This window comes from Argopecten irradians, chromosome 6 (assembly GCF_041381155.1).
Source record: "Argopecten irradians isolate NY chromosome 6, Ai_NY, whole genome shotgun sequence".
Classification (NCBI taxonomy): Eukaryota; Metazoa; Mollusca; class Bivalvia; order Pectinida; family Pectinidae; genus Argopecten; species Argopecten irradians.
The window spans coordinates 6,500,174-6,527,720 of record NC_091139.1 but is presented as its reverse complement, the minus strand read 5'-3'; the positions used below and the strand labels follow the sequence as shown (position 1 = coordinate 6,527,720).

The 27,547-nt window shown below is 35.6% G+C and overlaps 1 protein-coding gene across 3 annotated transcripts in view; it reads right to left on the bottom strand.

Moving 5' to 3' along the window:
• The window catches only part of LOC138324815 (NIPA-like protein 2), a 28,125-nt gene continuing 578 nt past the window's right edge, over positions 1-27,547 (bottom strand). Inside the window, exons 2-13 of one of the 3 annotated variants that reach the window (XM_069269989.1) lie at positions 23,358-23,426; positions 21,466-21,637; positions 11,283-11,342; positions 10,228-10,280; positions 7,483-7,551; positions 6,652-6,748; positions 5,837-5,972; positions 3,317-3,405; positions 2,100-2,163; positions 1,707-1,843; positions 1,089-1,326; positions 1-433 (exon numbers count right to left, since the gene is read on the bottom strand). In XM_069269989.1, the coding sequence (XP_069126090.1) occupies positions 1,133-1,326; positions 1,707-1,843; positions 2,100-2,163; positions 3,317-3,405; positions 5,837-5,972; positions 6,652-6,748; positions 7,483-7,551; positions 10,228-10,280; positions 11,283-11,342; positions 21,466-21,637; positions 23,358-23,426 (1,140 nt within the window). In that variant the 3' untranslated portion in view covers positions 1-433; positions 1,089-1,132. Of the gene's footprint in view, positions 1,327-1,706; positions 1,844-2,099; positions 2,164-3,316; positions 3,406-5,836; positions 5,973-6,651; positions 6,749-7,482; positions 7,552-10,227; positions 10,281-11,282; positions 11,343-21,465; positions 21,638-23,357; positions 23,427-23,701; positions 23,832-27,547 lie in introns of those variants that run through there. The other 2 variants (XM_069269990.1, XM_069269988.1) reach the window with 2 other exon arrangements.

Here is a 27,547-nt window from a genome sequence, read left to right as displayed (position 1 = left end):
TGTTGTCCCTAGTAACCATCACCTCCATGTAATGTTGTCCCTAGTAACAATCACCTCCATGTAGTGTTGTCCCTAGTAACAATCACCTCCATGTAGTGTTGTCCCTAGTAACAATCACCTCCATGTAGTGTTGTCCCTAGTAACAATCACCTCCATGTAGTGTTGTCCCTAGTACCCATCACCTCCATGTAATGTTGTCCCTAGTAACAATCACCTCCATGTAGTGTTGTCCCTAGTAACAATCACCTCCATGTAGTGTTGTCCCTAGTAACCATCACCTCCATGTAATGTTGTCCCTAGTAACAATCACCTCCATGTAGTGTTGTCCCTAGTAACCATCACCTCCATGTAGTGTTGTCCTTCACAACAATCATGTCTGTGTAGTATAGTCCCTAGCAACAATCACCTCCATGTATCGAACGAATATAAATACCTAAAGACAACAACAATATCAGCTGAAAAGTCTTTAGAACTACAATATTGCAGCTACTCCATGTCTTCCTCAACTTACAGTGTCATTTCTTTATTAATAGTTACTATGGAATCAAGACTGCCAAACTTCTTTGTGCATACAATAAAATTTCTCATAAACTCATAAGTGATTAATTAACTGAAGGGTTGAGATCTCAAATCTTCTCCTAATCTAAGGTTGGCAAGAAGTAGTATTATTACAGGTGGAAAACAAATAATCATAAAAAAGTGTAATAAAGTTTTCTAGAGATTCAAAATTATTTTCTTCTGCTTCACAAATTGAAAATACAAAACATTCATGTCTAATGTATGAATTGTGCTAGATAATAACTAGCTAGGATAGTAGTGACTACTAAATATTTTGGCATGTACATATATCAATAATACAATTTTTTGGAACAAATTAAAACAACATCAAATACTTCACAATTATATCTACTGTCTAAATATTGATAAATTGATCACTTTCAATATGACACATCACACTAAAGCTGCCAACCCAGGTATTTTCCACAGCTAAAACATTTGTTGATTTTCACATTTCCTAATTAACTATCAGACACAACAAAACAATTTATAAATGTATATTATAGCTATCAATATATTAAAATATATACTCTTTTATACATCTCACTGTACTTTATTGTATCTATAGGTTCTATCACCCTGTAGCTCCGTAAGATGTGGGCGGCTTAGAGTGTACTGGGGAGTCCTCGTGGCTCGACAACGTGTCTAAGGAAGTAGAACTCTCCTCTGGTAGAGGTGATAAAAACGGAGCTCTGTCGTTATCACTGAGATGTTGGATGTCTCCTTTTGGCTGGACCTCACCGACATTCACTGTGGCTAACAACCAGGCTTTTTAAAATGAAATTGAAATTGAAAATGAAAATGAAATCATTAACAAACTGATCTTATCAGGCCGATAAATAAAATATAATTGCTTAGAAATTTCTCATTTCAATATCATATCAATCAAAAGCCATTCAACACCTGTGACTTTGAGGTCAAGGTCATTCACCTGAATTAACTTCATAGTCATTCTTATACAATATTGCTTCTGTTCAAATATAATGACCTGAAGCCCTTGGATTTTTTAGAAGAATATGTATGCTTGTATTTAAATAGCTTTGTAGTGACTTTGAGAATATAAGAGCTCAAGGTAAAATGACTTGAATGATTTTTCCAGATTTATTCTTGTAATCTACTTGCCCATTATGGATGTTGCTGTTACCTACCAGGAAATATATTAGCTGTGACCTGCTGTTTACTGTCAACGGAGGCAGTATCAGATATAACACCCGCCGACTCAGACTCACTCTCGGGGCTTCTGTTCATCGTGATGAAGTAAACGCCCACGAACGACATCAAACACCTGTCAGGCAAAACGTTACATCATGTCAATGTTTGTGGCTAGTGGCAGTACCGTGGTGATGAAAACATGGTGCAAAAAAGCAATGATGTCCTCAATTCTATGAAATGCTATCATAGCATGTAATCATTATGTTTGTATAGATGCTATCATCAACTGTTGTAGATGTATGTGTTATCATTATTTGTTGTACAGATATCATAATTTGTATAATGCTGTAACTGTTCTATGTACTTGTGTATACAGATGTTTTACATACCCGACCAAGAACATACAGATCTCCAGTCCATTCAGCCCCCAGAACTCCTTATAAAATACTATCCCTGAAATAGAAAGTGTACAAAATAAGTTTGACAGTTTTTCATTTTAATCTTTTAACATGAAAATTATCTCATATCTCAGACACACTCACCACTACCCCTTGTCCTTGACTTACCTGCTATATATCTCAGACACACTAACCACTACCCTTTGTCCTTGACTTACCTGCTATATATGTCAGACACACTAACCACTACCCTTGTCCTTGACTTACCTGTTATATATGTCAGACATATTAACCACTACCCCTTGTCCTTGACTTACCTGTTATATATGTCAGACACATTAACCACTACCCCTTGTTCTTGACTTACCTGTTATATATGTCAGACACACTTACCACTACCCCTTGTTCTTGACTTACCTGTTATATATGTCAGACACACTAACCACTACCCCTTGTCCTTGACCTACCTATTATATATGTCAGACACACTAACCACTACCCCTTGATCGTGACTTACCGTTTATATATGTCAGACACACTAACCACCACCCCTTATCCTTGACTTACCTATTATATATGTCAGACACACTAACCACTACCCCTTGTCCTTGACTTACCTGCTATATATGTCAGACACACTAACCACTACCCCTTGTCCTTGACTTACACATTAACCACTACCTCTTATCCTTGACTTACCTGCTATATATGTCAGACACACTAACCACTACCCCTTGTCCTTGACTTACCTATTTTATATGTCAGACACACTAACCACTACCCCTTGTCCTTGACTTACCGACTATATATGTCAGACACACTAACCATGCAGGCCACTACCCCTTGTCCTTGACTTACCTGCTATATATGTCAGACACATTAACCACTACCCCTTATCCTTGACTTACCTGCTATATATGTCAGACACACTAACCACTACCCCTTGTCCTTGACTTACCTATTTTATATGTCAGACACACTAACCAATACCCCTTGTCCTTGACTTACCTGCTATATATGTCAAACACATTAACCACTACCTCTTATCCTTGACTTACCTATTTCATATGTCAGACACACTAACCAATACCCCTTGTCCTTGACTTACCTGCTATATATGTCAGACACATTAACCACTACCCCTTATCCTTGACTTACCTGCTATATATGTCAGACACACTAACCACTACCCCTTGTTCTTGACTTACCTGCTACGATTGCACTAATGGTGAAGAATACAAAGTTGGTTGGTACCACAACTGTCGACTCAAAACTCTTCATGGCTTCATTCAGAAACCTGAAACAAATCAAATCCTCTCTGTTTGTAAAAACACAGAAACAATACTAATCAAGCTACTTTTTTTAATTACCATTTAAGAAGGATGAAATCTTCACATCACCATTTCTTTCAGAATCAGGAAGTGACCTCGGCCAACATCTTCATCTCATCGATGCGGTGTCATCATACAGATCTATGCTGATGGATCTTTAGCCTGATCTATGACATTTCAATATTGCTGTTAAAGGAGAGTGTCTCCTGTGGTTAGATTATATGTCCAATTTGACAGGTATCAATGTTCCCAGCAACCGACATGGCACATGGCAGGATTACTACATGTACTGTTAGCTGTTTGTGTTTAAATCGTCAAAGTTAAAGGAAAAGGGAAGTAAAATAAACCAAGGTGTGAAAAAAATTTGTTTCTAGACAAATCCGACATATACTTCTTTTGGGAACCACACATGTGGAAATCTTGACACTCACATAGAAAGTAAACATTCCGAATAGACAGATTACTGTCTGTGTTGCCATCTTATAAGGCAACAGGTTGACTTCAGCCAATTAGCTGTCAGCTTGTAGGGTATAATGTGTTGGGAATTCATCAGAGGACGACTTATTAGTTTGTAGATTACCGCATCCATGTCATTTCGTGTTTTTTTTTCTTCTTTTAATTTAGGACATTTTTATCGACAGATGTTTATTACTCCAGTTTAGCGACCAGGTTAAATGTAATTACACATTATGTTTGATGGTTTTGGAATTAATTAAGACAACATAATATTTCATACAAACAAATTTATTAACATGAGTGGAGCAAAACTAACAATTAAAATACAGTCAAGCCTGTGAAATGAGATATCCAAAGGGACAGACAGAAAGGTGTCTTATTAGACAGGTGTCTGTATAGTACAACCTGCCATAGCAACTTGCTTAATTAGACTGTTTAGGGTATTGATTGACCAAATTCACTACATTTAAACCTGTATATAAATACCACTTCGCTATAAAGTCAACCTGTGCATAAAGACTACCTGTCTACAAAGTCCATTTTTAGCTCAGTGAGCTTATGTCATGGCGTGGCGTCCATTGTCCGTCCGTCCATCAACATTTCTTTCAATTGCTACTAGTCATACAGTTCTGCATGGAATGTAACCAAAATTGGCCAGAAACATCCTTGGGGGAAGGGGAACAGAGTTTGTATAAATTTTGGCTTTACTCCCCCTTCAGAAAAGAAACAATGATCCTGTAATCAGAACATTACTTGGCATTACAATAACCAGGTGAGTGATACAGGCCCTCTGGGCCTCTTGTTCCTCTGTCCCTTGGCTGCAGGTCTTTATAGAAAAGTTTGACTGTTTGAATACCAAAATTCTTTTAACATCCAGATTTCTATATAATTGTGACAGTATACTACTACCAAATGCAGTCTTATACACTCAGTGGACAGAAATCACATAGTTATATGTCATCAGTTCAGACAAACCAGATTGTAGCTCCATGACAAAATCAATACTTTAGCTATGGAACGCTCTGACAAGTCAAAAGTTTGATGCAATTTGGTGTAGATTTGGTATACAAAATAGTTTCTAGAAAGGCTGGTACATTAAAGCAAAGTGTTGTTTTTTTTTAAATGAAATAGTGACAAAGGCGAAAAGCGATTGGATTGATCACTCTTTCAGCAGTTTCAGCAAAATATATGCCCAAAGAAAATTAAAAGCATTATAATATATTACACATATACATATACCATATATCCAGTTACAATTTTCAGAAATGAAATTGTTCATAATATGATAGTTTTTGGCTCTGATTTAAGTGCCATCCCAGTTATTTGTACAATTTAGAACCTCTACTTTCCGAGAAGGAGTACAAATGTATAACCAAATGGACCCCTTTTTACCTGTATCTCACGCCCCATGGGTCAGCGAACCAATTGCACAAAATTAAAACCCCATACCTAAGAGAAGCTAACATATAATAAGCGTAAATAATTCTAAGAAAAGATGAAGTTGTTCAGATAAGTTGATTCTACTCTTATTTTTTTTCTTCAAAATTCGTTGAACTTAAATGAAAAGGTAATGTACAAATCAATGAATGACAAATGTGGCGAATTACACATCATGGCATAACTGTCATTAGCTTATTGGCTCTTTGCATCAGGCCCAGATTTCTTGAAACAAGAGGCCCTGAACTTAAGTAAAAAAAGTTAAGTTACTTCATTATGTAATTAACTTTAATAAAAATATTTGACTGAAGTCTGTTTTTGACTTATTAATAAATTATTTCAAGAAATTTGGGCAAGGTTACATATTTGTTTTTTTTTTTTCTCTTTTTTCTTTCATCTTTCTTTCACTTTCTTCTCTGGTGACCTAAAAATTTGCATGACGTTTGACATAACCTCTTCCAAAAACAATTTCTCCTCCATGCTATTTAAAAAGTTGTAACTTACTTGACCTGTATTACAGCAGTGAGAATCATGATAATGGCCATGGCGTACATTATGGGATGGCCAAACTGGGAGTTGCCAGCGAACGACAGCTGGATCATTCCCGACAAACCTTTGGCACATATGACGGTAAAGGAAGCTGAAATGACAATGTGATATAGATAAGGCTACCAAAACTGATCCACACATTTAACATCTTTATATATCATAAATTTTAGAAATAAATAACATGTGACACATTTCTCTATTACCCTGACTTCATATTACTGGTACAAATGTATAGGTATATTTAATGTTAAATATCAAAGAAACACAATTTAACAAAGCATGACAATTTATTGGCTTGTGCCCTATACGGGCCTCGAATTCACGATCTACGGCACCCAATAGCCTAGCCAAACATACCTGCACCTTCTACCACTGCGCCACATCCACGTCTACATTTAATGTGAAATACATGTACCGTAATCTACTCAATAGGCACCCCTCACCCTTTTGAGGCCACAATTTTTAATTTTCTTGTCCAAAACTGTATAGGTTTTCAATAATTTTGTCATTTTTGTCAAATTTTTGAACACCCTGGGCGCTTATTGCGTTGAATACGGTATGTTCAATAGATTACCGTACAAAATGGTAAACTCCAAGTCAAATCTTTTAAAACTTAAAGCAAATCATGCTGCACAGCAATCGTTTATGTTATATTCAATGTAAAAGGATAAAAGACCAAGAAGTCCTGCAGGGAAAACAGGAAAAAGGGAAAACTGATACGGGTACTGATAGATTTTCCTCAATCCTCCACACATATGTTCAAGACTTACCTATAACAGAGGCTATGAGGAGATACACCACAACCTTTCTTATCTCCAGCCAGTACAGGATCAGAAACAACACAACCAGGAATACTAGCTCCATACACTAAAAAAATAAAGTTTATACTGTAACACAACCAGAAATACAAGCTCCATACACTGTAAATAAAAAGTTTATACAGTAACACAAGCAGTAATACTAGCACCATACACTGAAAAAATAAAGTTTATACCGTAACACAACCAGAAATACAAGCTCCATACACTGTAAATGAAAATTTTATACTGTGCATATTTATTCAAATTATCGTATTTACAAGGTCTAATAGTAATTATTAGTGCAAAGGGCAATAACTCCGTAAATTACTGCCGAATTAAACTGATTTTTGAACTCGTACGAGATCTTTCCAACATTAGTCTACATAAAAAGTTTGATTAAGCTCAGTTTGTATTTACCCAGTACTCACGTTATCGTGTTCACAAGGGTTAATAATAATTATCAGTGCAAAGGGCAATAACTTTGTAAATTACAGTCAAATCATGCTGATTTTTAAACTCGTCCGAGATCATTCCAATATTAGTCTTCATTAAGCTTGTTTTACATTTACTGAAGTTATTGTGTTCACAAGGTCACATAGTAATTATTAGTGCAAAGTAAATTCTCTGTAAATAATGACTTCGGGCTACGCACTCGGTCATTATTTAATCTACTCAGGCAATATAACACCATATCGACCTCAATAAAGGTCCATAATTGATAAATATGTAAACCCTGCCTTAGTGGACAATACTCTATGCACCCTTGTATAAGGATAACTCTGTGATATGGAATATACTTACGATATAAACTATGAAAGACACCTGCGTGACAGCAGAGTTGAGCTGCTCTCCGTCTCGTACTGTCTCCGTCTACAACACCACAATTGATTGATTAATTAATTACCAACATCATAGCTTATTGTTAGCTTAGCACTGTATGTCATAACTGTGTGGTAAAACGTGGTTATAACAAACCTCTGGGGACCAAGAAAATTACTTCCTTATAAGCATAATACATTATTTACATAGGAACCCCGACAGTGAATGAAAAATATTACAGTTTAACTTTTGAATTTGTTATAACCAGCTTGTATGTTATATACCGTATTCGACCCAATAAGCGCCCATGTCCCTGTAAACACCCCTGCCCATTTTTGAGCCCTTGATTTCAATTGCCCAGGCATAAATAAAGACAAAAAACTGTATAGATTTGCAATAATTTCATCTTATTAGCACTTTTTCATTTTTTTTAAACGCCCTGGGCATTCATTGGATCGAATACAGTATGTGCTTTACTGTACAGGTAACTAAAATTTGAAACCAGATCCTTCAAATTTTTGTTGTTTCATTTCTATCACCAGAAATGGTAATTTATGAATGTGACAGATATTTCTGGTAGAAGAAAGCCAGATACACAGAAAAAGATCACTGACCTACAAATAGTACTTGACAAATGCTTCATGTTTATCAGTTTAACGTCCTAATAACAGCCAGGGTCATGTAAGGACGTACTAGGTTTGTTGGTGGAGGAAAGCCGGAGTACTCGAAGAGCAACCACCAACCAGCGGTCAGTACCTGGCAACTGCCTGACAAATGCTTCAAATAGGTTTCAAGATGGAGCATTGTGATGTAAAGTTGGGACATCTTAACCACTCTGCTATAGATCGTTTTAATTACATTTCATAATTTTGTTTACATATATATATGCAGTACGTGGTAACTGTAATTTGTTACAATTTAATACAGTGACATTCATGGATTTTTCAGTACATTGTAACAGAATTATGTTTGCATGCTGTTTATAGATTTTTCAGCACATTATCACTGTTATTATTTTTATATGTATTAATATCATTTAATGTGACTAATTTTACTGTTTTTGTAACATTGTGAAATAGGTAGAAAGTAGGTTGAATTATTTGTCAATATTACCACACGTCAGATGTATGACATTTTTCATCATTTAAGACTAATTGAATAAATACAGTACATTTATAGAATATTCTGTGAGTGTATAGAACCAGATAGTAATTGGACCAACTCAAACACTTGGATCTATTTTAGGAATGCTTAAAAAGCTCTATAAGAAGGTAATCACTTGCTCTTTCTGAGAAATCCAATTATCTCTGTAAATTCTGTGTATATGGAATGTTGGCTATCTTTGTTCCAGGATCACTGTCGTAAAAAATCTATAAAACTCTCCTTACTGCACTGATTGAAGCCTCAATAATATCTCAATCAAAATTATTAGAGCTAATAAAGCCACATCCATGTACCTTATTCCACCCAATAAGCACCCATGTCCCTATAAGCTCTCCTCCCCATTTTGGGGCCTGAATTTCCATTGCAAGGGGCTTAGGGCATAAATAAAGACCATAACTGTATAGGATTGCAATAATTTTGTCTTATTAAGCACCTTTTCAATTTTTTCTTTATTTTTAAACCCCCTGGGCGCTTATTGGGTCGAATATGGTATATGATTTTTGGGTTACTGAAATGTATTATAATATTGATAATTTTATAGACAATACATTATTATATAATTAGTGCTGTACTGAAGTTAAATGAACCCTTGGGGGCCAATTTAAACTGAAATAATAAGACTCGATCAATCCAATTATTGATGATGTGCTGCATTATGATGTTCAAGCAATAACAGATTAGAAATGTCAGGAATTTCTCCTACATTCCGACACAAGACTGACTTTAATTGTCATGTCTATATTTGTCATATTCATAAACTTTATGTAAAGTTGGAGTTACCCATATCATTCTATGATGTATGGCTATCGTGAACCAATATTTCTTTAAGTTGAAGTTGTATTACATTAATTTGATTTCGGGATATTCATTCTAGGATTCCAATCAAATAATGTAAATATCCTTTGAGGAAGCAATCAAGTTTTAGAGCAATTGTACATGATTTTTAAATAGTTTAGTGAAATGATGATCTCATCACTTTTGCAATTATTGTAAAATAATCATTAAAATACAATTATTGCAATCATATTAATTGAAATATTCCAGCAGAAAAAGCGTAAAGTTAAAATCATGAGAATGATATATTATACAGGTTCATGTACAGTATAGTAGGTAAATTTCGCAGGTGGATTGTTTTTGCTTTAATTTTATGTTTTTACTGCAATCCTAAAATTCTAAACACTGCAGTGCAATATTCAGAAACTCATTAACTTACCTAAGAACAATAGACCAAAGAATTCTTGGAATCAATGAACCACAAAATTTAATGTTTGTTTGTTTGATTAAATGTCCTATTAACAGCCAGGGTCATGTAAGGACGGCTTCCCATGTATACAGTGTGTTGCGTGTATGAAGTGCGGGTGTGTTTTTTGGGAGACTGTGGTATATTTGTGTTGTGTCTTCTTGTATAGTAGAACTTTTGCCCTTTTTATAGTGTTATACTAAATTTAATCCTAGCTATTATACCCTGTATGGAAAATGCAAAATTTTGACCCCACGAGTTTAGAGTGCTATATAGCACGAAGTTTGATGAAAGCAGCAGAATTTTTAAGTGGACATACAAACCTTTGATGAAAATGTGACGATGAGGAAAGCACCAATTACGGCCATGGCAGAACCTTCAATATAAAACAGTTTCAATTAAGCATCAATGTTACTAATTTTTAACTTCATAGGGGTATGAAAGAAATTTTGTTTGCAAACTGTGTGAATCTGCGAATTCTCACAAAGGTTTGCAAACAAAAAATGATTTCATAACCCTATGAAGTTAAAAAATAGTTACATCAATGCTTATAATTAAATTTTCAGACTACTTGATAACATGAAATATGTTTAATGGATTAATTTTCTTCTAATATCATATACACAACATTGATGTCTCTAATGGATTAATTTTTCTTCAAATCATATACACAACATTGATTGTCTCTATTTGAGTGTGTCATTTATCCTATCGGTTTTTATAGCGCAATATATAGTTTCAATTCTAGGTCATTATGAGTTATCTGCCCTTGCTGTAAAATTTTGACATCATTTGTATTGTGTCAAAGCAAAATTGTCAAAAAGAATCCCACAAGCACATGGTGTAAGGTAATTATCTCACCTATCTACACTGTAATTTTGAAATATCTTTATGGATTCAGTTTTAGTATGAATTTTAAACATTTTCATTAAAATTAGACTCTACCAAGCATTGATCTGGACGAGTCCATTATGCCTACAGTGGTAAAAGGTTAGCTTCAGAAATCACCTTTGTTTTAGTGCTAGCAGTTTTGTTTCAGTCAATATAGTTATCTCACCCATTATTTTTTCATCGTTCTTTAGTTATCAATACACATTTTTTCTTTAGCTACTTTAAGAAACAACAACCTCAAATATTTCAGGTTTTTTAGAAACTTCCAGAGAAACTTCCAGAAATAATATTTCATTAACAATCCCTATCCTTTTTTTTAATTTTAAAATTTGCCCTGGTCACTTATTATGCCAAATGAAGCAAGTTGAATTTTAAACAGTAGTTACTTCCCCTGTTTCATAAATTATCCCCCCTGTTTATACATTTCATGTAGCCTTGATTCGATCATTGTGCTTCAAAAAACAACGAGACTAAATCATCAACTCACCAAAAAGATTTTCGGCTCGGATCTTTTCTTTAAGGAATATTGCAGCAAGGAAGAGGTTAGCTGGAAATAAAAAAACAATAAAACAGAGATGTTACTTTGATGCCAAATTATTTGAGGCGATGCATTTAAATGTTTTCAATGCATGCATTGGATTCCATTAACTCTGCTTGAACAAACAAGCTGTACTCTCTGAAGGAAATGCAATAATGTTTGCTTTCAAAAGCTTTGGATCAAACTTCAAATGAGCAACACTCTTTCTAGCAGTAGATAAATTGCCTGCAGGAAGATGTAGACTTTCTAATTAAGAAAAACTTTTATATCTTTAAGTATACTGGTGATAAAATAACTGAAGCATGCCTCGAAGACACGGAATCGCTCATTAGAAACTCTCAACTGTAGTGTATGATAAGGTGCTGTAAGGATCTTTGACAGAGGGTCTCTCATCACCACAACACTTTTATATTAAGTCTGCTAGTCGTCAGTTCAAAGCCTTTGGCATTGCTACATGAATACAGGATTTTAACCAAAACATACTAAGATGAAGGAATACAATATATTACAACCTCTTTTTCACTGGAATATTGTTACATATGCAGTCAAACCTGTCTATAAAGACCACCAAACAAACAAAGGAAAGAAATGTCTTTAAAGCTAAGTTGTCTTTATACAGATGTTAAATTGTATTGCTATTGGCCGTTTTAGACCTACATAAAGTGGTCTTATTGAGGAGATGGTCTTTATACAGAGGTGGTTGCTAAAGTAGGTTTTTGAAGATATTCAAATGGATCAAAAAAATATTTTTCTCTCTTGATTCTTCAATAATTAAGATATAAAATACAGTCAAACCTGTCTATAAAGAACACCAAATAATGGGGGAAAACAGTCTTTACAGCAAAGTGGTATTATAGACAGGTCGAGTAGTGTAGATATTGGCCATATTTGACCCAAAGAAAGTGGTCTTATTGATAAGGTGGTCTTTATACAGAGGTGGTTGCAATTGCTAAGGCTAATTTTTGAAGTTATTCAAAAGGATAAAATAAATATTTTTCTCTCTTGATTCTTCATTAAGACATGCAGTCTATATATCTTAAGTACCCAGTAAACATAGTCTTTATAGCTTAGCAGTCTTCAGGTCAATTTGTCTTAAAGTTGGCAATTTGAAACTCAAAGAATGTTGTCTCAGTAAGCATGTTGTCTTTATACACAAGTCACATGGTATAAAAATTGATGATTTGTAATTAAATAATTTGGTCTTATTGAGCAGGTGGTCATTATACAGAGGTGATTGCTGCAACAGGTTTTACATTGATTCTTCTATCAGAAAGAAACATATGAATCTGTTCATATAGTCTGTTGTCAGGCAGACCACACAAAAATACACAGCATCAAATTTTTAAAGTTCTAAAATAATGTATTGATTAATTCAGATTTGTTAATTGGGAAAATTCTACACACACTATTTGACAAAATCTCTTTGAGATGTTTATTCTGCGAATGGTACAATATTAATCTGCAAATACAATACCGCTTAATCAGCACGGAACTCATCACTGTCATGCTCCAACAGGATTCAATTATCAAAACCATATCTGTATTACTGATTATTGACTAAACCTTGTTAAACATAAAATTGTAATGAACCAACTAACATTCTCTGGAAATTTGATCCTATATAACCACATGACTTTTATCAGATGGCACACCATTCAGCTGTGTTAATGCCACCAACAGACATTTCTGATCATCACTAATTGTTAATGGCTTCATCCAATAGTGCTGTCTCTGTCGGTGACAAACGAGTTGGAGATGAGGCCTCACAAGATTACACCATCCTGGTGACCAGGGTACCACATCTCTGTGACAGATAGGCTAGTTTAGTGGTGACACCATGACAGAAAGACTGAATGAGTGGTGACACCAGGGTATACTTTGACAGATAGACTGGTTTAGTGGTGACACCAGGGTATACTGTGACAGATAGACTGGTTTAGTGGTGACACCAGGGTATACTGTGACAGATAGACTGGTTTAGTGGTGACACCAGGGTATACTGTGACAGATAGACTGGTTTGGTGGTGACACCAGGGTATACTGTGACAGATAGACTGGTTTGGTGGTGACACCAGGGTAAAATGTGATAGATAGACTGGTTTAGTGTGGTGACACCAGGGTATACTGTACTGTTTGGTGGTGACACATAGACTGGTTTGTGGATAGACTGGTTTGGTGATGACACCAGGGTAAACTGTGACAGATAGACTGGTTTGGTGGTGACACCAGGGTACTGTGACAGATAGACTGGTTTGGTGGTGACACCAGGGTATACTGTGACAGATAGATGGTTGGTGGTAGTGACACCATGGTATACTGTGAAGATAGATGTTTGGTGTGACACAGGTATACTGACAGATAGACTGGTTTGGTGGTGACACAAGGTATACTGTGACAGATAGACTGGTTTGGTGGTGACACCAGGGTATACTGTGACAGATAGAGAGACTGGTTTGGTGGTGACACCAGGGTATACTGTGACAGATAGACTGGTTTGGTGGTGACACCAGGGTATACTGTGACAGATAGACTGGTTTGGTGGTGACACCAGGGTATACTGTGACAGATAGACTGGTTTGGTGGTGACACCAGGGTATACTGTGACAGATAGACTGGTTTGGTGGTGACACCAGGGTATACTGTGACAGGGATGACACCAGGGTATACTGTGACAGATAGACTGGTTTAGTGGTGACACCAGGGTATACTGTGACAGATAGACTGGTTTAGTGGTGACACCAGGGTATACTGTGACAGATAGACTGGTTTATTGGTGACACCAGGGTATACTGTGACAGATAGACTGGTTTGGTGGTGACACCAGGGTATACTGTGACAGATAGACTGGTTTGGTGGTGACACCAGGGTATACTGTGACAGATAGACTGGTTTGGTGGTGACACCAGGGTATACTGTGACAGATAGACTGGTTTGGTGGTGACACCAGGGTATACTGTGACAGATATACTGTGACAGATACTGTGACAGATAGACTGGTTTGGTGGTGACACCAGGGTATACTGTGACAGATAGACTGGTTTGGGGTGACACAGGTATACTGTGACAGAAGACTGGTGTTGGTGGACACCAGGGTATACTGTGACAGATAGACTGGTTTGGTGGTGACACAGGGTATACTGTGACAGATAGACTGGTTGGTGGTGACACCAGGGTATACTGTGACAGATAGACTGGTTTGGTGGTGACACCAGGGTATACTGTGACAGATAGACTGGTGGGGTGACAAGTATACTGTGAGAACTGGTTGTGACACCAGGGTATACTGTGACAGATAGACTGGTTTGGTGGTGACACCAGGGTATACTGTGACAGATAGACTGGTTTGGTGGTGACACCAGGGTATACTGTGACAGATAGACTGGTTTGGTGGTGACACCAGGGTATACTGTGACAGATAGACTGGTTTGGTGGTGACACCAGGGTATACTGTGACAGATAGACTGGTTTGGTGGTGACACCAGGGTATACCCAGGGTATACTGTGACAGATAGACTGGTTTGGTGGTGACACCAGGGTATACTGTGACAGATAGACTGGTTTGGTGGTGACACCAGGGTATACTGTGACAGATAGACTGGTTTGGTGGTGACACCAGGGTATACTGTGACAGATAGACTGGTTTGGTGGTGACACCAGGGTATACTGTGACAGATAGACTGGTTTGGTGGTGACACCAGGGTATACTGTGACAGATAGACTGGTTTGGTGGTGACACCAGGGTATACTGTGACAGATAGACTGGTTTGGTGGTGGTGACACCAGGGTATACTGTGACAGATAGACTGGTTTGTGTGTGTGACACCAGGGTATACTGTGACAGATAGACTGGTTTGGTGTGACACCAGGTATACTACAGATAATGTTGTGTGACACCAGGTACTGTGACAGATAGACTGGTTTGGTGTTGACACCAGGGTATACTGTGACAGATAGACTGTTTGATGGGGACATTAGGGTATACTGTGACAGATAGACTTGTTTAGTGGTGACACAAGGTTTAACTGTCCTAGTGGCCTGGCTTGTTGTGGAGCTATTTCCTAATATCCGGTGTAGACCCATTACAATGCCTTTCCCATTAATCCTATTAGTGATGACTGGATAACTCGATCCATCGTTTGGTAGTGTAGTCAGGCACAGCCTTGTCTATGTCTATGGTAAGGTATTAGCTATACCCTTGCTTTGGTACGAAATGTGGACATGCAAGGATGCCAGTAATAGTTATACAAAATTAAAAGGAAAGTTCAGTGAAATCTGCCTCAGTGACCACCTCTGTATAACGACCACCTGCCTTAGTGACCACCTCTGTATAAAGTCCACCTGCCTTCTTGACCACCTCTGTATAAAGACCACCTGCCTTCGTGACCACCTCTGTATAACAACCACCTGCCTTAGTGACCACCTCTGTATAAAGACCACCTGCCTTAGTGACCACCTCTGTATAAACACCACCTACAGGGATAATTTATATCTCAAATCTATAATGTCAGAAAGTAAAACATGCTATAACGTAATATTGGCTAATATAACTGTAAATATGATCATATCTGAAGTCTTTAGTTTCCAAGGTAAGATTGTATTGAGGAAACAGTTCAGTTGTCATGCATTACTAGTTATTTGCTTATATTGTGTAATAAGTTAATCATTGTGACGTCACATATTTGTGAGCATAATGTCAATATTTTGAACAGAAACTGATGATATGATAATCAATATCTACCAAGAAGAGCAGAAAATATTTCTTAAATTCAATGAACGAAAAACGTATTAAGATATATATATATTTTGTGGTACTCATATTGTGTGTGCCTGTTCTGTAATTAGCAAATTCTTTTAGTTCAAATTTCTGTGACATGCACTACCCTAACATGTGACTATCATTAATTTACTCAAATTTAAAACATCAAAACTTCTGGAATCACAGTACTGATGTTTGTTCACATTATTTCTATAAAGCATGTAAACATTTCCTGCTGGTACCATTTATTTCAATAAGACCAATCCCCTCGATACCAAATATAGACACACTATGTTGGTTACCAAAGGCCTATATAAAACGTCGCTATGGTAACCTTATCTGAGATTCTGAATAGACCTTAGCTCTTTAATGTCAATGAATACCCAAATGAGATTTCTTTTGGTGAATATCTATCATTTTTTTGACCTATATATATATATATATCTGTTGTTATCCCTAACAAAAATACCCACAAGACTGTGTCTACAATATGAAGCCAATGAACCTAAACAACAGAAGAAAAGACGAAAAACATTTTGGATAAAATACAAAATATCAAAATTTAATGTTCTTTGACTATCACTTAACACATTGTATACTTTTCAGTAGAAGTTGCTAGTTTCTGATACACTTAACAACTTTGACATTGAAAGTGCTTCGTTCAGCATACTAAAAGCCTCATTTCGGAGTACTTTAAGCCTTTTACTTATTCGGATATTGGTTTCAGATATTTGACCTCTGTGACCTTAAAAGTAAGAGAGTCAGGAACTTCATCCATGCTATAGGCCTGATGTCAGGTCTCTAACGTTACCAAATATTGTCTAGAAGTCATTTCTGGATTGCAGCCTACTTGGCTGCTGCGAACTTGAATGAAGGTCAAGGTCATTCATTTGAGCAAACTTGGTAGCCATCATTCTAGGATGCTACAGGACCAAATTATCAGGTTTCTAGGCTTCTTACTTATTGAGAATTAGTGTCAAGAAATTAGAATAGGTCAATGAATTTGATGGGCAAAGGCAAAAGGCCCCTATCCATATATGAAATACTGGCAACATAAATCCTCTGAATGTTTTCTTTAAGAAATTAAGTTGAAGTACACTATCTATATAAGTTACTATCATCTATAGTCAATTTTGTATCCACACTAACAACTAATACAATGAAACCTGTCTAAGCAACCACCTCTGTATAAAGACTACCTGTCTAGTAAGACCACTCACTCTTCTTTGGTTCAAAATGACCAAATTTAACACAATACAACCTGTGTATAGAGACCACTGGCTCTTAATTAAGTCCATTTTCTCTATCCCTTGGGTGGTCTTAATACACAGGTGAACTGAACACTCAGCCTACACAATGTAAAATCAAATTTGAAATTCCAATGGTTATAATAATGTACATGTACTGCAAACTTTTATATATTGGCCAATCAAATTTCAGCATAAAATTGATTTTTAATAGGTTTGCAAGTGATCAATTTAGGAATTTGAAATGATTGCTATGCTAACAACATGAAATACAATTTGCAAAATCATATTTCAGGCTCAAAATATATAATGCGGAAAGATACAACTAATTTTTGTACTTTACTGTACTTAAGCGTTACTTTGCATTTAATTAGGACTAATACTTGATCCTTATGTCATGGTGAACCCATTTACAATATGTTTAGGCTGATTAGAAGCTACTTTTATTTCCCATAGGTCTAATAATATATATGGTATGTATTGCAAATCCTTCTTTCTGTCTAGATGGTTTCTGATATGTATCACTATACAAGATATCCAATCAAATATTCAGACATCAGAGCCAAACATCCCTAGATCTGTATGTGTCGTGACCGATACACTGGTCCAATATATTATCTCATCTTGTGAAGAAATTCTCAATAATTACCTATTAAGTTCTATTCTTGGGTAAAATTATCAATATTGTATTTGATCCAAAGAGTGCCCAGGGCGCCTAGCTAGTAGGACCACATTTGGACTATACCCTTTTATAATATAATAGTAAGCCATAAATCAATTGGCAAAAGAAATCAAATACAGAAATAATTGGTTTTCATATTTTCAGTCTGTATTTAATTAAGATTACTGAAACTAAGATTTCAAAAGAGGAAGAAGTGCGATTATAGAGACGAGATTAAATAGTCTTAAAGCGTCAGATTACTGAAACTAAGGTTTCAAAAGAGGAAGAAGTGCGCTTATAGAGACGAGATTAAATAGTCTTACAGGGTCAGATATGGTAATAACTTGTAGATCTAGATGAAGAAATTATCAATAATTACTTGAAGCTCTTTTCTTTGTTAAAATCAATAAACAGCCTGTAGCTCTATTCTTGATTATAATAGTGTTCAACCTAATTATTGTTATTTAGATTGTCATCTACATCCAGGGTAGTCATGAAGTCAATATTTTGACATTATTGATGACAACAATGATGTATAGTTATCAAACACATGAAATACCTGGTAGGTCTTTTTTTAATAAAAATCCAACAGAAATAGACGGCCCCTGCCCGTGCGGTGTGAGTACTTTGGACATCAGGTGGGAGGTAGGTAATTAATTCTGAGCGTGAGCTCTATAAGATCTGCTCTTGAACAATAGTTAGGCTAAAAACAGGAAGGGATCTCATGACGGCCATTTGTATCTATATCGATCAGGCAGAATCTCTGTCACACTAAACAAACACCTGAGCCTTAATTTTAACACCGATCAATACTTTGATGCAATACAAAGCTTTAAATGAAATTCAAGCAATGATTAGGTCAAATCTCCAAATGAAATTTTCTCCATATACTTCTATTAGCTAATTCTATTTCCAGGATTTGTCAGTTGAAGAAATGGCAGATGCGAATAAAATGATTAGTAAGAAACAATTGCTTATGTCTGCTCTTTGATTTAGAACAAGCCCGGATGTGAGATCTAGCAGTGATGGCAATCCCTTTTGTGGAATCACAGTAAATAAGAGCGGATGAGACCACAGATCAAATATGTCTGACACCAGTTGGGATAGACAGGATGTACACTTACCGTATTCGACCTAATGCACCCGGGGCGCTAATACAAGGGAGCACATATTAGAACCTAATATGGACTTACCTTTCACAAATGTAAGCCATAGATCAATTAGAAATAAAGATTAAATAAGATACTGGTCGTGACATTTTAGCTGGAAATCTTGCATGGAGCTTATATTCCTAAAACAATTGTAAATATTCTCAGGGTATAACCAATTTGATGTAAGTGAAATTGAAGTATTAACAGTCAGGGTAATTTATGGATGTGCCAGGTTTGTTGGTGGGGAAAAGCCAGAGTAGTGAGAGTACCCAGAGAAAAACCAGCAACCAGTACCTGACAACTGTCCCAAATGGGATTCGAACTTGAAACCTAAAGGTAATGAGCTTGTGGAAACATGTTGGGACATCTTTACCATTCGGCCACCGCAGGACCTGCCACGAGTGTTATCAAACAAACATACATTACCGTATTCGACCCAACAAGCGCCCAGGGCGTATACAAATTGAAAAGAATTAAAAGGTGTTAATAGAACGAAATTGTATTGCAAATCTATACATTTTTGTATCGTTTTGGTCTTAATTTATGCCTGGGCAATTGAAATTGAGGCTTCAAAAAGGGAAAGGGGCGCTTATAGGGACACGTGCGCTTATTAGGTCGAATACAGTGTGTATGTTTACACTTATTAATGCTCGAGTATTAACTAGATTAATTATGACATGTTTGTCTCATCCCATGTGATGAATTTGTGATTCTGATCTTCTCACATGTACAGAATAGTGTCACAAAATTTGGACATTATGATGTCACAATGACTATGCATGATATCACAAACACAATGTTTATTCACATTTTTTTCCATCATAATATGCAAATCAGTAAAAAGGCACGTCATAAAACTGTGCAATGTCAAAAGTATAACAATTGTGGCACGTCCCTGACTTGGTTGTATTAGTGTTTAGAACAGGTCTGGTGATGATAAAAATTGTTTACCGAAGGTTCATAAATCCTGGATCAACCTTCTTAAAAGTCCATAATTGTAAAATTTGATCTTTTTGGTCAATGGTATCTTATTTGAGCCCTCTCTCCTTAAACAAGCTAGTTCAGAACATAGATGTCTCTACATCATACTTTTTTGAGCCACATTAAAATAAAAACCACAAAAGGAGGTCAGACGACGTACTGGGGTACGACGACACAAATGATTACTTCTCCCTGAATACAATAAACACATTATGCCATATACCCGATGCCAGTCAACTATGTAGTTAAATAATATACATGGGGACAATTCATAATGATATATGTAGACTATATAGATCTATTTGCAAGAATCTCCTGAAGCAAATCTGAATAGTGATTATCTTATGATGAAGAAAAAGAAAGTTTCCCATTGCATGAGAAAGTATCAGTGAAGTGCTATATATATATAAGTGATCTCTACACCGAATAAACAAATTGATGATTTTCCTCCCACACATAACAGTTTATATAGTTAATAATTCATTGAATGGAAAACAGAAGTAAGTTTGTTTTCTCCTCCAGCCATTCATATTTTTGAACACAGAGTAACAATGTATGTAATACAATACCCCCTCCCCATGTTTCATGTCAGTTACCAAGGTCTTAGTGACTACCTCTGTATAAAGACTACCTGTCTAATAAGACCACTGTTTTTTTAGGATCCAAATAGTCAATTTCAACACTGTTTGCCTTGTGTATAAAGATCATTTGATTATAAAGTCTAGTTGGTTTTTTCCTGGTTGCGTTTTAGGTCTTTATAGGCAGACCTGACTTTGAATTGAGTAATTCTCACATAGCCATCTCAAGTCTGAACCAGAAATATATGTCGGTTTAAAATCTTGAGTGAGATATGACAAGCTCCTCATGATATTTTGCTTAATATTTTTGATACATACTGTTTAGTTTGGTATTTATGCAGGAAATTTTTCACTAATTTAGCTAAAAATGAGAAATTAAAAATTTCAGTGGTTGTAAATTTTTTTTCTTTGTGATCTACTAGTCCTAGCTTTCAGCTACTGTGTATATATAAATCAACCATTTTTCAATATTTCACATACAATGTCTTTGCAATCTTATCAGTGTCCCACGAAACCACAAAAATATCATGCAAGCAAAAATAACTGACTATAATCTTATCAAAAAATTATCAATACCAGGTTTTCAGATCCCAAAATGATGTGGGTAAAGTACAATTTACTGTCAATTAGTCCCACCTTCTGGTCAAATGATGACGTCATAATCACCAGATGGTGGGACTAATCGACGGTAAATTGTACTTTACCTACTTCATTTTGAGATATCGAAATTCTGGTATTGAAAATTTTTAAACACTTACCAATAACGGTGGTAGTGCCAAGAGGTGCAACTAATGAGGCAGGAGCAAATCCATAGGCAGAGAAGTTTCCTATCTCACCGAGGCCCATCAGTACCACCCCGACCCACCACAGAGGGTCTTTTGTGTAATGTATGGCATCCACTCGAAGTTCATTTCTTACGTGGGCATATTTCTGTAAAAAATATAAACTATTTGTCATAAAACTAGAAATGTATAGACATAAATCTTGTCGTCTCATATATATTAAAGCAGAAAAGGGGTAGGCCAAGAAAGACAGGGCGGGGAAGGATGTGGGTAACACTACATCTATCCTCCATACAGTTCAGGGGAAAAAAACCTATCACAGGCCTGCAGAGACTTCCTTATAAGATTACAGAGAGAGTGATGCCCAACTTCAAGGCAACAGTCAACTACAGTGTACTGTAATACAATTCCTTTGATAAAGCTCAGATGAAAATTAAAGGGTTTACTAGAATCTTACATGGGTCTGTCATCTCCATCTCAGTTTAAGATTTTGACTATACATGCATATGGTCAACCCGAGACTAGCCGATTCTTAACAGCCAAAATCTTTCACAAGGTTGGAAATATCCCTATCGATCTGAAAGACCCCTGCTTGATTATTTTTCTCACATGCTTTAGCACAATGGCGAAAAATCTGTTGTTTTGATGCATTTTCATTGCGCCATAATGACAGAAACTTTATCCATGCCAAATGCTCCTGTGAGGACTAGATACCACCACAAAATTACGTTTCTTCCAAAACAATACACAAAATGAGAGAAATGTTTGAAAAAAATTGAACAATAACTGCTTTACAAGATTTAATCATATCAAATTTTTATACCAGATATTTTGTGTTTAATTAGCATATAGTAACTTCTCCGACAATATACTTTCCAATTTTGAAATGTTCTTTCATCATACATATAGTTACCATTGTAATTTCTTTCACAATAATCTCTTTCCCTTTATTGTTGAAAACTTAATTTCATTGTTACCATGGAAACTAAAATAGATACATATAGATCACACCTCTACAAAATTAAGTCCCTTCCCAGAGGACCAACCAAAGTTCAGTTATTCTTTGTATGCAAGACAAATGTACTTGCCATTTGAAACAAATTGATTCTTTAACCGCTTTTACAAGATCATTGTTTGTCTAAATCTGATTATATTAAAAGCCCCCACTAATATAAACACAGAAAATCAATGTCTGCCTTCACCTATACCAGTAATAACACCTAAACACTATCCCCCTGTCCTTATTAAGTATTTATACAAGTATTAACACTTGACGGAAGAGTTGCGTTATTTATCTTCTGGCAAGAATAGGTCGGAAACATCTCGTATGAAGCATATATTGGATAGCATTCAAATGTCTGGTAGGTGGTATTGATGCACTGAACACTATCTGACATAAAGGGCATATCTTATTACACTTCATATAGAACATACTCTAGCTTCCTCAACGTATATCAAATTAGGATATTTGTCAGGACAGGAGAGGATGGGATGGGACCAGTGATTTTTTTTTTAGTGCATTTTGGGCCAAAATTATGCCCCTGCCCCTTCCCCTACAGAAATGTTGCTGTATTTTTTCCAATTTTATTATTTTTTCCAATTTTATGTAAATATTTTCCAAATTAAAGAAAAACCTCTGCTAAATTTATGCATTTCAAGGAAGGAAAAATTTAGTAATAGGTAAAGGCCTCTTATATACAAAAATCACTGGGGACAGATACAAGTAAAATATATATATGCCCCCCCCCCTCCAACTCCCCATTACATATAGCAAGGGCATAAAATCAGAAGAGGAGAGGATGGGATGGATGCAAGTAAAATTATGCCCCTTATATGTAGTAAGGATATTAAAAAATTTTGCTACCAACCTGGAGATTCAGTGACACACTGATGAGGAGGTTGCCTCCGATGGCGAGCAGACATCCTGCCAATAAATTCTGGAAATACAGAAAAGACAGAACTCCTTAGATAGATAGTACACAAAAATCAAAAGTCGATGTTATTAACTCATTCTGTATTGTATACCGCTATATCTGTACTATAGATACAGTCGATTTCTATATTTCAAAAAATGTCCATCGCAGCACAACCAACACTAGATCTCTTCTGATGACACAAAACTCATCTCAAATCTTTCAAGTTACTATAAATCTCTTGATCAAGAATATCCGCATCTGACATTTTTTATGTAGGATGGTTTTGTTCTCACTACCTCAATATCAAATCTCCACCAAGGATTTGTCTCAGTTTCCATCTTCATTTTCCGTATTTAGGAACATTTCACAAGTATAAAACCATCCTCTCTCCCTGATATCCTGCCAGTTATTTCTTAAGTTATTCAGTATATACCGGTAAACACTTTAAATATAAAACCTATATTCTATGCCTATTGAACTGAATTGAAATCTCACCTGTAGGGAATGAAATATGTCTATACACCAAATTTTAGACAGATGTTGTGTATTGCATGATTATATATTACCGGTTCAACAGGTGTGTTATTTGGTAGATCGATATATAGGTATTCTGTACTTAGTATTTATGTACCTTAATATGTGTGGCAATTTTTTTTCCCATTTAATTTGTTATGCATATGAAATCTATTTAAAAATTAATAAGATGTAATCAATATCTTTTACCTATTGTATTTACATGCATTTCCAGACAGACTGATCTTTCCTGCTTAGTGCTATGGTATATATTTATTAAACAAGTAATATGAACCAGTTTAATAAATTTCATATTATATAGCCATTAGAACGAATATACGTACCCGGCCTACTATACCTTTCGGCCGGGTAGCTCTTTTGAGCTACAATATTGCAGCTATATAGCCATGAGCAGAAGATTCTCTATTCATCACATAAATGTTATCTATGGAAATATACTGTAATATTAACCAACTTTCTTTTGCGACTACTAAATTTTGCGATTTTGATTTCAAGACAAGTTTTCGAAGATTAACATTCGCAGAATTTACAATTGAATGCTAATTCATGTCAATATAGATGATGTAAATCAATTTGTGGAAATTTTAACTTTTGCAAAATTACTTGTATCGTGAAATTTGTTAAAGTAAATCGCACGCGAATCAAAGTTGTTTTACAGTATAAGGAAAACATTGTTTTACAATATAAGAAAAACTTTTAAATCTCAAATGCAACCTCAAGATCTAAAAAAAACCACCGAAAATCTGACATTTCTTTTTATCGAGACACTCATGCAACATCACATATTGATTATGACATCATAGCAATATATGATGTCACAATATTATTATACAAATGTATTTAGAAATGTACATGTGTCTTATGATATTTATGACATATGCATGATGGCCTTATGTATGACATGGCTAAACATGTATTTTAAAAAACATATTTTAATAAATTTCACCATACTTCAGTCTCTAAAAATAAAATATGTCTTTGCTCAGCTATTAGTGGCCTCACTTACTCTTAGCAACTATAGTTATATAGTATAGAAACTATAGTGATATTTACTTGAATGTTACGGTCCTGCCTTGTAACCTCAGCTGACATTTATTGCTACTGAATATAATGAAATATCAACCTGATTCAATCATAGATAAATTTAATTACCCTCCAACCTGTTTATAAAGTTTTTTAATGCATTTAATGGTCCAGCAAACCTACATTGACAGTAATCAAGCAAATCTATTGCCAAAATTATTTGAATGAACATGTTCAACCTTTTATTTTTAAAGCAAGATCAAAGGTCAGAATGTAGGTCATTGTGACTGTGATTTGGTACGTGGCACATTGCATTTGTCACATCTACTAGTAGGTGGACCCACATATCAAGTATTTGTAACAATCGTAGAGTTGATCCTTCTCTCTCTCATCCTTGGTTACTAGCAGGAGACTAATGATGACAGGAAGGAAGGAAGGAAAAGTAATTTGGACTTTTTACAGTTATGTCTACCATTTTGGTTTTAAGCTATACCAAACTTGATGATAGTGATGATTTTCGAGCATATAACATTGTTATGTTATACATAACATATGAATGGAGACTCCCATATCTTTTGTAATTGTCATCACCCTCTGGTCACAGACATTGATTATTTTCACTAGACCTCGCTCTCAGGGGCTTGGTGTCAAGGAAAATTCATATTACCTTAGACAGGTTATAATCAACCTCAGACAAATCCTATTGAACTATGGGTATTGACAGCGCGGTCTGTAGAAGGACACACATAATTTCCATATTCATGTAAGTCTTTATATAAAGTGCATAATTCGTAAAACAAAACACAAGTAATACATACGTGTATAGGAAAATCGAAAATTGAATGCATGCAAACATGCATGCAGGAACTCAGTTTAACCATATTGTGAAACATGTGATTACATGGTAATTTCAAGGTTTAATGATCAACTTCAATGCACATTAGAAATATAAGTCTTCCAAGCTTTAACGATGTGATGGTACTAAGACAATTGAAAAATGTGGCTTGTGAGAAAGATTGGGAAACTAGAGAGAGAGCAATTAAAAATAGAATATAGGCTATAGTTCATTGTTACAGCAGTTTAGATGACCAGGACCACACATAGGGTCATTAGGACTCAAAGGGGTCAGGAGTGTGAGAAAGTGTCTGTCAGGTCACTGAGGTATCTACCGACAAGAGTGTGAGGATATAGGGAGAGTGATAGAAAGTGGTCATGTAAACTGGCTACCAGTCTCTAGAATATTAAACAAATCACTAAAAGAACAGATCCGAACATCAGGTCATTATCAGATCAGGGAGAACATATCAGAACATCAGGGTGGAATGACAGAGTGACAGAGTCAGAATGGATAGAGAGTAATAATTCCCCAGGTTGATTTGTCAAGGATGGAGTAACAGCAGTCAAGGAAGTTAAAGGAAGTGAACAAGTGAGCATGGAGTTGAAATACAATATAACATCCGACTGTTATAATGATACACCAACAAAAGGATAATAAAACGAGTAGAACTGAATTTACAGCTTCAGTGTCTTCCCCATTACAAATAATCATCACCAACCAAGATGACTGCTAACATACCAAAACCTACCGGTCATACTCTGATATAATATGTCTTGATCACCAAAGTGACTTCTTTTCTTAATGACTCAGTTTGTAAGTGTCCATCCAAGCACAGCATTCATACCTTTACTTTGATTTAATACGGAGGTTTTGAGATCCCAAAATGATGCGGGTAAAGTACTATTTACCGTCGATTAGTTCCATCTTCCGGTGATTGAGACGTTGTCATTTGACATGATTTTTTTACGTCATAATCAACAGAAGGTGGGACTAATCGACTGTAAATAGTACTTATAACCCACATTGTTTTGGGATCTCAAAACCCTGATATTAAAACTAATAATGCATTTCACAGTAATAATACATAATACACAAGGCACTTTTGCAAGAAGGGTAATTGATAATTGGAACTTACTATACTAAATAATGTACTGAACTGTTTTAAATCTTCTCTCATTTGGCACAATGTATTATTAAAATTTTATCATAGTTTTTGTGATGCTGTGCAACAAGAAGTTTTATAGATAAATAATAAAAACACATTGTATGTCGCAATAATTTAAGTGAATAGCTAACAATTGTGTCAAGACAAAGGTATGGTAACAAAGGTAGTACATTCATACACGTATCTCCACTTTGATTTAATTAGGTCAAAAGTCACAATTATAGGTCACAGTAATAGCTATTCCGTCTTTGCATATGACAGAGTTAGCTCCCTTGCGGGTAGGTATCGATTGTAAGTCATTATTTCGTGAGTGCAATTCACATCATTTTCTCCTAAAAGCATGACCTGACGCTCCCAAACACATGACGTCACAATCAATACCTACCCACAAGTGCAGATAACTCTGTAATAAGCAAAATCGGAATACCTGGGCATTATTGGATCTGTTTCCAGAAATGGACTAATTATCTAATGTGATTTACAGTGAAGTTTCATAGCAAATTAACATTATTAAACACATGTTCTAGTTGCATTAAAAATTGTCAGTCTTTTATCCATTCAGCTTCTGATTTCAAGCATATA